The sequence below is a fragment of the Marmota flaviventris genome, chromosome 8 (assembly GCF_047511675.1).
Source record: "Marmota flaviventris isolate mMarFla1 chromosome 8, mMarFla1.hap1, whole genome shotgun sequence".
Lineage (NCBI taxonomy): Eukaryota > Metazoa > Chordata > Mammalia > Rodentia > Sciuridae > Marmota > Marmota flaviventris.
The window spans coordinates 4,440,501-4,454,615 of NC_092505.1; the positions used below are offsets into that span (position 1 = coordinate 4,440,501).

At 48.6% G+C, this 14,115-nt stretch overlaps 1 protein-coding gene across 1 annotated transcript in view; it reads left to right on the top strand.

Annotated features, from left to right (window-relative positions):
- The window catches only part of Dscam (DS cell adhesion molecule), a 563,164-nt gene that overhangs the window by 22,144 nt on the left and 526,905 nt on the right, over positions 1 to 14,115 (top strand). Inside the window, exon 3 of the mRNA XM_071615768.1 lies at positions 474 to 620. Within this exon, the coding sequence (XP_071471869.1) occupies positions 474 to 620 (147 nt within the window). The remainder of the gene's footprint in view (positions 1 to 473; positions 621 to 14,115) is intronic.

The following is a 14,115-nucleotide window of genomic DNA, read 5'->3' on the forward strand; positions in this document are numbered from 1 at the left end:
ATAGTCTCCTCCATCAGTATCTGTCTCCTAAACTGCTGTTCAACCATCGTAAAACATTATCACTTGGGAGGAATTATATTAATCGTTGTAGTTTTTGAGAATTCTGGATAAGGTTGTATTTCTAGGAGTTTTTATTCTTTTTTTTTTTTAATGGCCAAAGACCAAGAGTAGTCTCTGGTCACCATAGCTTCTAGAGCAGGGCTCTTCCTTCAGGAAGTCTCTTCCCGCCTCGCCATGCTGTAGGGGCTCGGGAAGGTCTTTGGCCACACCTTGTCTGTGAGTGCAGAGGTATTGTTAATGAGTGTGTGATTTTCAGCTGGGGGTGCATGGAAGACATTAAAGGGAGGCTTCTTAATTTTTTCCAGTGAACGTGCTGTGCAGTAGGTACATGTACGCCAGGCTGCACCTTAGGATGCTGCTCTCAGAGAGAAACCCCAACTGTGTCTCACTGAGGGTCCCCTCTTGCTTTGCAGTTTTACGGGAGCCCTACACGGTCCGTGTGGAGGACCAGAAAACCATGAGAGGCAATGTCGCGGTCTTCAAGTGCATTATCCCCTCCTCCGTGGAGGCGTACATCACCGTCGTCTCCTGGGAGAAAGACACCGTTTCCCTTGTCTCAGGTAGGCTGTGCTAAGGTGTGCCGTGGTGCAGGACAGGTAGCTTTGTGTACACTCTGGTTTACAGAGGCTCCTGTCTAACAGTCTTTGGAGAATTGAATGGTGGATAAAAATTGTTGCACGCACTATAAGAAGAGCCATTATGCTAACTTTTATGAGATAATTGTGGTTTTATTTCTGTTTTAAAAGTAGATAGTAGTGGTATTGCATCCGTGACATGCCCAGTGACATGCGTGTTGACTTATACTTGGAAACTAAAATCTGGGAAATAGAAGCTGTGGTTCCATGCTCTTCAGGTCTTTTTAAATATGTTAGGTGGTGTGTGCGTCTCTGAACTCAGACTTGAAGAGTCTATTAAGACTATAGTCTCAGAACTGAAATATATATTTTTATGTGAATAATGCAGAGGCTTACATTTAGAGCTGAAGCAGTCTTTGAGAAGTTGTGGTTTTCCATTTTTAATGGTATTCAGGTGAATTTCTGCTCTGTGCTCTTTACCTGAAAGGCCCCTGTGGGCACGATGTGCAGTCTTCCAGCTTTGCATCTCCTTGGATGATGGTCTTGGCACATTGAAGAATTCGTTGTCTGCTTTTGGAAAATCCCTGTGAGGAGCACAGACCGTGTTCTAACGCGCTCGACACACAGTTGGGTCTGTGCGCACTCTCTAACGTGATTCTTGTTTTCAGCCTGTTGATTCGCTAGAGAGGACAGGTTAGTTTACAACAAGTGAAAATCTAAGTCAAACTTGAAACACTCTGTCCTTAGGACACGTGGCAGGAATGTGGGCTGCCGTGGGAGCTGTCAGTTTATTTTAATGCTTTTCACCGTGCAGGCAAACCCTCACGCTCCAGTGGGCAGTAGCTTCTTGCTGCTCTGCTGGCGAACCATCATAATTTGTTAGAGTATTGAAAGATGCTGTTTTAGAATCGAAACATGACTGCGATCATCAGAATGGAGACACACCTATATGTTTTTATTTGCGAATTTTCATGGTTTAATAGTCTGAATCTCCTCTCCTTGGAGGTTCTTTAGGTTTTCTGAATGGCAGATGGGAGATTTGAGTGAGTTTTTGGCTGAGCTCAGAGTCAGAGGGGAAAAGCCCTCAACTGCACATGGCTAGGTGGTGTGGGTGGGAGCGCTGGGGCTGCATTTGCCATCTCCCACATGCTGTGGCCTAGGCCGAAGGAGAATCCGTTACCCTATGGCACTGCCCTTCTGCAGCCTCAGTGTGTGCCCCGGCAGAGAAGAGAGTGTGGGAGAGTGACAGACTGCCTCGTAGTGTGCACACCTGGAATGACACAGAAGAGAGTGTGGGAGAGTGACAGACTGCCTCGTAGTGTGCACACCTGGAATGACACGTGTCACTCATGTTTAATGCCAGACCAGTGGCTGTAGCTGACTTTAGTGAGGCACATACATGGAAGGAGGGAGGAAGAGTGGAGGTCTGGGGGAGCAGACGTTTGCACCCTCAGGGTCTGTCTCTGTGCAATGTGACACGACACGCATTAGCGTTTGCTGGACATCCTTCATCCGTGCCACAGGCCCACGCAGCTTTGCTGTCTGCAACCCGTGTGAACAGACTTTTTTCTTTCCAAAGTGAACCTAAGTAAATGCAAAGTTGTTTGTGGAGAGTGGGTGGATGGTGCATGCAGACTGCAGAAGCCTCATCACACGGATGGGGACCCATGGCTGCCGCGTCCTCCCTGGACTACATTTGGCAGTTTCACTCTTTGGTAAAAATTTAAAAGCAATAGCTTATATCATGGGTGAGCACTTGGTGTTCCTCCCTTCTCAGCCGCATCTGCAAAACAACTGTAGCATGGTATTTTATCTTGAGGGATCTGTCAGTGGGCAGCTTTTACTGGTCTGTATATAAGCTGTTGAGTTATGGGGGAGAAAGAGACTCTGCTCATTGAGCCTGAGGCAAATAGACCTATAATTAAACACGGTCTTGCTCATGACAACAGGGCCCCAACGCTGTGCCATGATCTGTAAGAAGGGTTTGAGCCCCACAATGTAACCTGCCATTACTTGTTACTGCTGCAATGGACGCTGTGTCCAGGGAAGGAGTCCCAGAATCACCAGAGGTGACAAAGTGGGCAACAACATCAGAGGTCTTTATAAATAAACCTGTTTCTAATATTGGAGGTGGGGAAGGATTCCGTTTCTCTCTAGAGCCAAGCCCAGGCACAGGTGATAGCAGAGGAAGGCTGGGGTGCCTGGAGGAGCCAGGGACCTCCCACCTTCATGCTGAGAGGCTGAGCCTCTGGGGATATGCTGGGATTTGGGGCTGCAGTGGGTGACCTTGGCCAGCCCAGAGGTCCCCAGTACAGAGGGGTTTGTTCTAAGTTAGCACCAAGCTCCAGGGAGGACGTCCCCCACGCCACATGCACAGTAGTGAAGGGAAACGGTGTGTGTGCTCTGCTCTGCCAACTGCCCACCCCTGCAGCTCCTGCGGAAAGATTTTAGACTGACTTCTTGGTGTGGTCAGCACCCCACCTCCCTTTTCTGGATTCCCAAGACGCCCCAGGCTACAGTGGATCTAGCTGGCATATTTGTCCCAGGAAAGGGCCACTCTCCCATGAGACCCCTGCCTTTAGCTGGTGCTTTACCCCGAGGAGAAAAGTGATCACTAAGTCAATTAGAAGCAGAAGCTGGTGGGAGACCCTGCAGTGGATCTATGTGGTAGCCCCAGGACTGGGTGACCTGGGAGACCTCTTCCGGCACCCAGGGAAAGGCCCTGAAGGATGGTGACAAGCTGTGGCCTCGGCCCCTGCTCGGGCTTCCCTGGTAATGCTGGGGCGCTCAGCCTGGAGACCCTGGGGAAACATCTTCCAGAGCAGCCAGTGCCTCCCTTTAGTTGGTGAGCCTTGGGTTTATTATCACACCTCTAGGCGGGCTCTTTGGAAAGCTGGAGTTAGGTGAGTGGATATTTGTGTTCTCTAAATTCCTTTTTAGTGAAATGAAAATTAAAGCTGTGTTCCTATAAGCAGCAGCAAATGGTTACTGCTGGTGGGTCTCCTTGCTGTCTTCTCTGTGGTTGAGAAGACGAATGGGAGGCATAGGTGGGCCGCCCGCCTGGCCCCATGTGATCCTTACCCGTCCCCAGGAGCCCGGGCACGTCGGGTCATGCAGTGCTTGCCCACAGGCCACTTGGGAATCTCTCTGCCATAGGTCAAGAGGTTTCCAAAATCAAGCATGTAAATGAGTCTTTTATTTTGAGACATATTTAGAAAGACAAATCCAATAGCCTAAGAGTAACAGTCCTGGGATCCCCTGGGTGGGGGAAACGTCCCTGTGGTCTGATGCAGTAGCTGTGTGCACCTGGGCCTCCACCTGAGGCCTGTGTGTGCTTCACTTCACTCTCAGGCTCCGGTGCAGGGGAAGCTCGTGAGTGGGCACAGAGATGGCATATCCTGTGCCACTGAAGGGCCCATTAATGTGCCGGTTTCTGACCCGTCATCTCCTCACCTCACCCAGATGAGCCAGGAGTAGCAGGAGTCAGGAGTCTCTGTGCATTTCCTTCACATCCTTGTTCCTTATCTTGCCCTGTGCAAGAGTGGAAGCCTTTTAAAAATCAGCATATTAATGTAGCCGGATAAAGACCCCGACATGTGGATGGCGATGTGCTGATGTCCAGATAGGCAAGACGCCATCCCGGAGAAGAACAATGGCCCCGCTGGCTCTTGGGTTTTGCTCTCTGCGCCCGTTGAGAACGGCCTCCGATCAGGGGCGGCAGAGAGACAGCCCAGCTCTCCGCTTCTGTTTCTCCTGATAAAATTGTGTGGATCTCACCAGGGGTTTAGCTGCATTAACATCAAAGGCACAGCCCAAGGGTAACCAGATTTGGAAAATGGAAAAAGCAAACATTTTACTGTTCCCAGAGAAACCATCTCCCCCTTTAGCAGAGGCCCCAGTTTCTGTTAGGATATTCCTTCTCTGAATACCTCGGTCAGGGCATCGATGGCCCCAGGAGGGTTCTGTCTCCTCAGATGGAGGGGCCGGGTCCAAGGGGTGTTCTCTTCCTCCTTTGTTTTGAGTAAAAGGGAACAACTTTCTGTCCACATTGAACATCAAAGGACACACACACCTGGTGCTTTGCAGGAAGCATTTGACAGTGGTTGGTGCGACACTTGGGTCTGGGCGTCTCAGATAACACAGGGCCCTTCTCATCTACCGTGACGTGTGTGTTGCGGATGTTTGTGTGTGGTGTGCACGCGTGTGTGCTGTGTGTAGATCCCGTGTGACCTGAAGGTGGCCAAGCTGACACGCCCCTTGATCTCCCACTCTCGTATTTAGGATTTAGGAGGAATTGATTCTCGGGGAGAGATTGGCGGGTGAATCAGGGAAAGGTGTCCTTTGGGCTGCAGCTCCTCACAGGGATGGCGAGGGTTTCCTGGGGCTGCTGTCCTGATAAGACGTCAGGGTGTTAAAATTCCACACTGAGCACTCCGTTTCTTAAGTCAATTGGCATCCAGGTGGTTTCTCCCTTTCGTAGACTTGATCTCAGAACATTGTGTCTATGTGTCTGGGTCTCCGAGGCCACCCCAGGCTTGGTGACTAGTAGGAGGACCCACAGGACTCAGCAAGTGGTCACAGCCATGGCTGAGCCTTACTGAGGGGAGGGCAGCAGACGCTGCAGGGGACAGGCTGGCAGGCTGAGGGCCACTAAAGGCCAGGTCCACCTCCCATGGCAGAAGAAGCAGTGCCATCTGACCATGGGGACGCGGTGCCCAGGGTTTCACTGGGGCTGGTGACACAGGCACCTGCTGCCTGGCATATCCCAGACTCCCAGAGGGAGACCTAGTGCTCGGCACAGATCATGTTGGGGGTGCAGGTTCGCCAGGGTGCACCATCTTGTCTGCTGGGGTTCCGGGACCCTTCCACCCTGGTTTCCAGACACCAACTAAGGGGCAGGCAGGGGAGCCAATGCCAGCACTGGTAACACCATTCTGTGTAATGTCACTTCTTTTGTGAAAGTGCCTTTGTTCTTTTTCACGCATCCGTCTGGTTTTGAACACACTCATCACCATTGATAGCTGAGACAGCAAGGGACACAGTCATCTCCTAGCACCTAAGCACCCCAGCCTTGAGACGCTCTCACCCAAGGTTTGCAAGCGCGCTGACCAGATTCTTCCTGTGCTCCACCAATATGTAAAGGTAGTTCGCTTTACATTCAGCATTTGGGGGTCTCTTCCTCTGTCCCTAGTTCTAGGAAACAGATGGCCAGCTATGCCAATTACATCTAATTTGGCCCCAAGGGTACTCTCTGGCCCCAAGGGTATTCTCTGGCCTCTTGCTCATCTGCTTTTTTATTTCATGAAAGTCGAAGAGAGTAACAGGATCATCGACAGCACAGTGTCGGGCAGGGCAACTACGGTTATCACCGTCAACAGGCCCAAGTCGATGTCACAAGCAAGGTCTGCTCAGGCAACGTGACGTAGTGTTAGCAAACAGATTCAGGACTTAGAAATACAAGTTTTGACTCAGGATACTTTATTAGGTACTGAGGAGGTGATCTCAGGAAATTGTCGAGACCAGAGATGAAGACGATCATGGTGCTGCTATCTTGACTCTGGGCTGGACCGGGTGAAAGAAGTCCCTAAGCAGGTAGGTTGGTGGCAGCGGATCCAGAAGGCCATCAGGCTCTGCCACCATGGTGGTCAGCCCATTGCAGATGGGACAGGGAAGAAAAGGCAGCTTCGATGTCCTCTCTGCTTAGTGACCACATCGCCACAGCTTCCAAGGTCGGGGATGTCACCACCGTCTCACTTCCTGCCTTCTGCCTGCTGGGCTAGCCAGAGACCAGGCACGGGGGTCACCTGAGCCAGCTGGTGCTGGCTGGCCCTTCACTAACTGCCGGACTCTTGCCTGTTTCCCTGTGTCTTACTGAGAGTGTCCCTGACTGAGCTTCTCCCTAGAGCCCTTGAGCAGCTGTCCCCAGCACAAGGAACCGCTCTCCAGCCTCTCAGAAAAATGTTTCTACTTCATGGAGCCTGGGCACAGGTCTGGGAAGACCCTTCCACAGCAAGACCGGTCCTCATGTTCCTTCACAGAAGGAGACGTCCCTCTGTCCTTCCAGCTGACCTTGCTCTAGTTCCGCTGTCACCCTGACCTTCCTGCGATGCCGTCCACCCGTTCTCCGTCGTGCCTGCTATTGTCTGTAGGGCACAGTGCACAGGAGCCTGGGCTCCCATTTTAGACAAAGCCTTCCCTTTGCCAACTTTCGTCTGTCATTTTCTCGCATTTTTCTTTTTTGTGGTGGACTTTGGAGAGAGTGCTCCACACTACCACTGCTCCTGCTCCTGAGTTGGGCTCTTCCTCTTACTGACTCCTGGCAGTTCCCTCTTCAGAGTCTCCTGTGACTTCCTGATGTCACATCCCAAGGCTGTCTCTTGGCCCCATCTCTAGCTTCCTGGAGGATGCACACAGTTGCCTTGTGTCCTCCTCTGGTTGCTGGACCCGTCCACGCTGAGGGGCTTGGACAGCAGAAACCCCCTCTCAGTTCTCACCAAGACACAGTCACGTGGGATCAAGGACCCACGGCTCCACTGTGACCTCGTCCTAACCAGTTAGATAGACAGATGCCCTGTTTCCAAATGAGGTCACGTTTAGGATGGACGTGGTGGGGGATGCTAGGCAACCTGCTACAGTGGCAAGTCCTTCCAACACTCTTTCACCGTCTCACACTCATGTGCATCTTGACATCTCCTGCGTGGCACGTAGAGGACAATAGCGGATGCTTAGTAAGTGAGAGCCTTCAATAAAGATAGTCTTTAAAAGGAGTGGAACAAAACGCAGAGCCCCTCACCAGTATAGCCTGGACTGTGCCCACCCAGTGGTCCTGTTGTCCTTTAGCTCTGCCCCCAGGGGCAGGGAAACACCAGCCAGCAGCCACAGCCAGTGCGTGTGTTCTCTCTCTCTCCCTCTCCCTCTCTCCCTCTCTCCCTCCCTCCCTTCTTCTCAGCTGTGGGCCATGATGGGGACAGGACAAGGATGGCCCAGCGCCAGGGTACCAAGGGCCGCAGGCAGACAACTTGACCTGCATTTTTAGCTCTTGTGCATGCAAACTCACTTTCTGGATTGAAATCTGTGCTTCCTGAAGCCCACATGCTGCAGATTCCCCACCCCAGCTTTGTGGGGACCCGGAGGCTTTACCATGATATGATGTTGTAGGAGGCATCGATGCTGCTCGAGCACTTGTGTTTTGGACAAATGTCACTGTGTTCAGGTGCAGCAGGTCACTTGGCATCTCATTTCTCTGTTCCCCTTCTCCAAGGCCAAGGCAGTGTGTTGGAGGAAACATGATAATAACTAAAAATAAAATAAAATAATAATGATAAAAATAATAATAATAACTTCCCAATGACTGGTGGCCTGAAACTGACCTGCAATGTGTTTTTCTTCTCAAAAATTCCCCCAAGTTCTAAACTCGATTCCAAACTCACTGAATTTTTATTGGGTGAATGGTCACTTAGGGCTGAAACTTCTACAGCTAAATCACATTCGGAACTTTGCACCGACCATTCGAGGTCCGCGTGTGGAGAAGCAGGGTCAACATTTCCAGAATAGTTCTGTCCATTTCAGTTCTGGAGAGGTTGTGGAGGTGCCGGTATTGGTTGTCCAGAACCGGGCTTCGCCGGCAATGGGACCCAGCACGTGCTGCCCTGCCCTGGAGCAAGGTCAGAGTGTTCCTGTGGAGATGCCAAGAAGCAACTGCAGGAAATGACCAAATGCACTTTTTTTTTTCTTCATATAGTCCTAAAAAGTCTCTTGATGGGTCTCAGGCTCTCTGGGGCAGGTCTCAGCCTCTGTGTGCCTTTTACCATTGCAACAGTCCACGTCAGGGACAGGGCTTGAGACAGAGAGGCCTGGCTTTGGGTGCCAGTCTCATTATGGAACTTTGACAGTTTGCTCCCTCTCTGAAGATCTGACCCAGTGCTTTCAGATGACCAGAAGCTCAAGTTCAGTGCCCAGAGGAGAAAAGCCCTCCCTGAGCCACAGGTGGTTGGCCAGCTCTGGGCCTCGCGTGCACCTTCCCCTGTGGAGCTGCAGGTCCTAGTGTGGCCCTGCCCAGGCATCCACCTCTGCACTCCGAGCTGGACCTGTGACCTGGGCTTAACCGTCTAGCACCGCAGTTTCCTCATCTGTACATAGGAATATCATATCAGGACTAAGAAGGTCGTCAGATGGGCTTAGCGTGCTGCTTGACTGAACTGGCCAGGGTTGTCCTTGTGCTCTGCAGCTCTGAAGTGTTCCTGTTCCAGAAACGGGATGTCAGAGCACTGTGGTGTCCAAACTCACACACATTTGCTCATGAGGTGCTCATTGGATGTAAAAGCAAAACTAAGGCCATTTAAAAAGAGTTGCCAGTGGTAGAGCACTTGCTGGGCTTGCATGAGCCCTGGGTTCATTCAGTTCCCAGCAGCACAAAAAACAACCCCAAAAAACAGAGCACTAAATGCAGATTTCTATATATGATCATTGGGATGCTGTGGAACCCAAAGTTTGTAGGACGCTATTAACAAACAACTCTTGACTTAATTTATTAAAATTTTAACTTTTCTTAACCAGAAATTGGAAATATAAAATGAACTAGAATGTGGTTGAAAGGGTCTGTGTTTTGCTTGATTAACTCACAGCTCAGACAGAGTACATGTCTGCAGGAAAGTCAGGAGGATTTTCAGGAGGCAATACCTGTAACACATCTGGATTATTACACAGCTAGTAATCATGCAGCACACACGTGGTGAGTTATGTCTAATAATTTCCCCTCATGAGCTGGTCCCTCTTTACAGATGAGGCACAGAGAGCTTCAGCCATTTACCCAAGGCATGGTCTTGCATTCTCCCTCTAGAAGATAGTTTTGCCTTTAAAAAACCCTTTATCTTAGTTTCCCATGGTGCACAAATGCATGGAAGTGACAAATACTATCAACGGAATGACATGCCATTCATAACAGCCAGAACTCCTAGAAGTTGGACTTAATCAAGAAAAGCATTTTCAAATACATGATCCAAGCTACACTTAAATTCTGAATATTTGACATATTTAGGAAATTTCATTGTGGGTTGAAAACAACATGATTAATGTTTTTGAAAACAATATTACATAGAGAAGAATCAAATGCAGTTGCCTAGGACAAAGATAATTTCTTAAAACCATCCCTTCCATCTACCCCAAGGATGCTATTACAGAGTCAGATACAAAGCAGAAGCTTAATAAATATTTACTGAGTAAATTTTGAATAAGCAACTTTTCCATTAACATGGGATAGGATTTCCTTTCAAAGTATTCTTACTGCTTTGAGATGAGCCTTTGCTTTCCATTTTTTCCCTATATTTTACTGGTGCATTATAGTTTTACATAATGGTGGGATTTGCTGTTACATAGCCGTACATGCACACGATCCTATTATATCATTATACAATTTGGCAGATATCCTTCCCCAGGATTTCCCCTTTTCACCCCTCCTCACTCTCCCTGGTTCCTCTCCTCTATTCTATTGACCTCCTTTTAATTTTCTTGAAGTCTGCCCCCCATTTTTCTTTTCCCTTTTCTCCTCTAGCTTCTGCATGAGAGAGACAACATATGGCCCTTGACCTTCTGAGTTTGGCTAATTTTGCTTGACATACTGTTCTCTAGTTCCATCCTTTTTCCTGCAAATGACATAATTTCATTTTTCTTTATGACTGAATAAAACTCATTGTGTATGTAGACCACATTTTCTTTATCCATTCAGTCACTGATGGACACTGAGGCAGGTTCCATAATTTGGCTGTTGTGAATCATAAGCGGGGTGTGCATGGGTCACTATAGCATGAGGACTTCAGTTCTTCAGGGTGAATACCGAGGCGTGGTACACCTGGGTCGTGTGGTGGTTTCATGCCTAGTCTTTTGAGGAACCTCCATACTGATTTCCATGGTGGTTGCAGTAATTGACAGTCCCACAAAGAGTGTAAAAGTGTTCCTGTTCTCCACATCCTCTCCAGCATTTATTATTGTGTATATTCTTGACGGCTGCCATGCTGACTGGTGTGAGATGAAATCTCAGTGTAGTTTTGATCTGAGCCTTTGATTTCTCTCTCTATATTTCACTACTGCAAAAGACAACCTTGCATGACCTCCAGTTCTGATGCAGAGTGTCCGGGTAGGCAAATCAGAGGCAGCCTGGGATGTCACAGCTGACTTCTGCCTGATGCTGTTGGAGGGGAAATGGAAACACCAAATTCCCAGTATTTGTCATTACCAAAGCAAAACCTCTTCCTTTATTCTCATGGAATGGTTTTCTTGTCGTAACCTCCTTACAATTTTATACTGCAACATCTGTTAAAACAGCACTGAATAAGACAGGGCGCCACAAGTCAAGGGGATCTTACATGCTGAGAACCTCAGAGGCACATCAGAGCAGTCCCCGAGGAGCTGATGCACAGCCACGTCAGAGGGTCTGAGGTCCTGCTAGCCTCTTGGGCTGAAGTAGACTCAGCTCCACACGCACGGCTCTAACGTGCTGGTGCGTGCTGCACCAAACCAGGGTCAGTGTGCCCCACCGACTGATAACCATGGACCCAGATGCTGCAGGGTTTCTATGTGGAAGAACATTAGGGCGTCTCTGTGACCTGGACAGGGGAACGATGGGAGTGTTTTGTGGGCGAGGGGCAGCAGGAGTGGCTGCTGCCCTGCTGGTAGGATGTGTCTGTGAGCCCAGGAGGGTGAGGTCCTTGGCGGCATCCCCCACCCCCCTCCCAGCACCAGAGGTTGCACTGAAGAGCTATTTTTTGGCTGAAGAAAGAAGCCAGACAGTAAAGGCTACCTGAGCAGCATGGGGCAGCAGGGGACTCAGCCGGGGTCTGGTGGTTGCCTGGGCACTCGTCATTGTTTTTCATTTTAAATTTCTTCATCACTGTCATTAAAGCACTTAATGATGGATAAAGCATTGCTTTAAAAATTGCATTTAAAACAATTACATGATCTATTGAGGAAGGGCCGGGCAAAAGAGAGTCACGTGAGGTATAACGCATTTAAATCTAACAAGCTTGCTATCCTGAAGGAACTACAAAGCCTGTTTTCTACTATTTATTTAAAAGTTCACTAAAAACTGCACTTCTCCAAATAAGTGTTCGGCATGGACTTATAATTCTGAGTTTTATTGAAATATCACTTATTCATAATACATATTGAAGAAAATAAGACGCACCTCTGGGAATGCTTGCCTGTATTTTTTGTGACCCTACAAAGGTGCGTGAAGTCTTACTCCCTTCCGGCTGCTATCACATGTCACCCTAGACTGAGTGACTTTCCTGTAGTAGGGACTTATTTATTTATTCCTGCCCTGGAGACTGGCATTCTAAGACCAAGGTGCCAGTCAGAGTTGGCATCACGTGCGGCCCTCTTCCTGATACACAGATGGCTGCCACTCATCTCTTCACAGGGCAGGAGGTGAGTGGGCTCCCTGGGTCCCTCTCGTGGGACACCAGTCCCACGCCCAGGGGCTCCTCCTGCCTCTACATCACATCCCAAAACCTCCACCTCCATCACAGTATTAAGTTTCAACATATGAATTCAGGGAAACGGAACATTCCATCTGTGCTGCGTTCGTGTCTGTGATAGGTGAAGTATCAGTAGATCGGGGTTCTGTGCCCTGTTCTTTTGAAATTAGGTTGCGTTGAGGCAGTCGTGGAAACATGGAACAGCAGAGCCCAGACCTGCCTGAATCCTCGGTCATTTGTGCCTCTTTCCCTTCAACCTCCCCACCCGGGTGGCCACCCCATCCCTGCCTCCCTACCGCAGATGTGCTGTGGGTTCATACGCAGATGTGGGCAGATCCCTCTCTGCAGCTCTACTCATCCTGACGTGTTCAGAGCTCACTCCTGCTCTCCTCCTAACATAGCTTCTTTACTCCTCTCCACATGTACGTTTTCTGTCCTTCTGTGCCCAGGCCCTTGTACCCGTGTCTTCTACTACAGTTGTTCTTGTACCAGGAGAAGAGAGGGGCTTTTATAAACAGTCTTCATCCAGTCATTTTAAAACTACGGATGATATTAGGAAAGAAAGGCCACATTGAGCCCCCCGCCCTAATTAGATGGTGAAATTTTTAGTCTTCGGCATTGTTATCCATTTGAATTGAAACCCTATCATTGAGAAAGCCAGATGAACTTGGAATTGAGGAGGGCCATTTCCCGAAAGGGAACGCAGCCAGGCTAGCTCCCGGTGGAGAGCCAAAGGATGCACAGTCCGGATGCACGTGACGTTTCCACAGATCCCACTGCCAAGGGAGACAGTTTGTTCTCTGAGATGTTATCCTAGGATGCAAGCCTTGGAAAAATTGTTTATGTTTACGTTGCGGGAGTTTTACTGTGCTCAATGAAATGTCAAGAAAAAGTAGATCTCAAACTTGTCGGTAATTTTCAATTTATTCAGAAGGTAGAAGCTCTGTCAGACTATGTCCCATCTATGTCCCGGCCACTCCCTCTTCAGCTGTGTTCTTCTGTGCCTGGCCACTCAGTAAGAAAACACAAGCCAGTCCGTGTTGGGATCATTTCCTCTCCTGTGGGTGCCCACAGTCTCATCCTGGGAAGAAAACTCAGGCATCCCATTGCTGGCTGGGCTCCCAGGGGGTCTCCAACACACAGTTTCCATGGAGCCCTGAAGCCGGGTTTAGATGCGAGCCACAGAGGCAGGGTTTTCAATGACTCTTCACCTGCTTTATTTATGGTCCTGAACGAGTGAACACAGATTTATTTCCCTAAATCCCTTGCTCTTTGTTTACTGGCAGTGATTTGCTGGTCTAAAAGATGAATGCACATGTGCTCATCTCTTGCTTTATCAAAATTTCCAGAATGTTTGTTTTTTTGAGTATTTTTAATTTTATATTGTGACTTTAAAAAACAAAACCTTTATACATAGTAAGAACATGGATAGTCGTCATCTTTTCAAGGATTATGACGAAGTGGGAAAGCCAATTTCATGTATTTTAATTTAAAATGTACATTTATGCCATAGCTGAGGAGCGCATAGATTTCACACCCGTTTTCTGTCATTGGGAAAAAAAAATGTGTCTGTAGTTACTTCTATTTTAAATTCTAGATCTCGTGTGAAGCCAACTTTTACTAATAGTGGCTATGGATTTATAGGTCTTTTATAACCACCCTCGGAGGATGTTATGCAGGAGAATAGGAAGGAAGGCAGACCTGTGGGTCAGGCCATTTCTCTTCGGAAGTGTGAGATAAATTGTTGGCTGCAGACGTGTGGAACATTCCTAACTCTGCACGGAACGTGGGTGTTCAAGGTGGAAGGGGGGAACCTCTGCAGAGGCTCTGCACGTCACCTCATCACACAAGATGTGGGGTTCAGTTTATAATGGTGGTCCTATGTGACCAGAATTTAAAAAACAAATACAACAATTTGAAATTTTTTCCCTATGATTTACATTTGACTCATGCATTTTTAATCTCAAAGTCTTTCTTGGAAGAATTAGGTGGGATGAGAACTATGAATC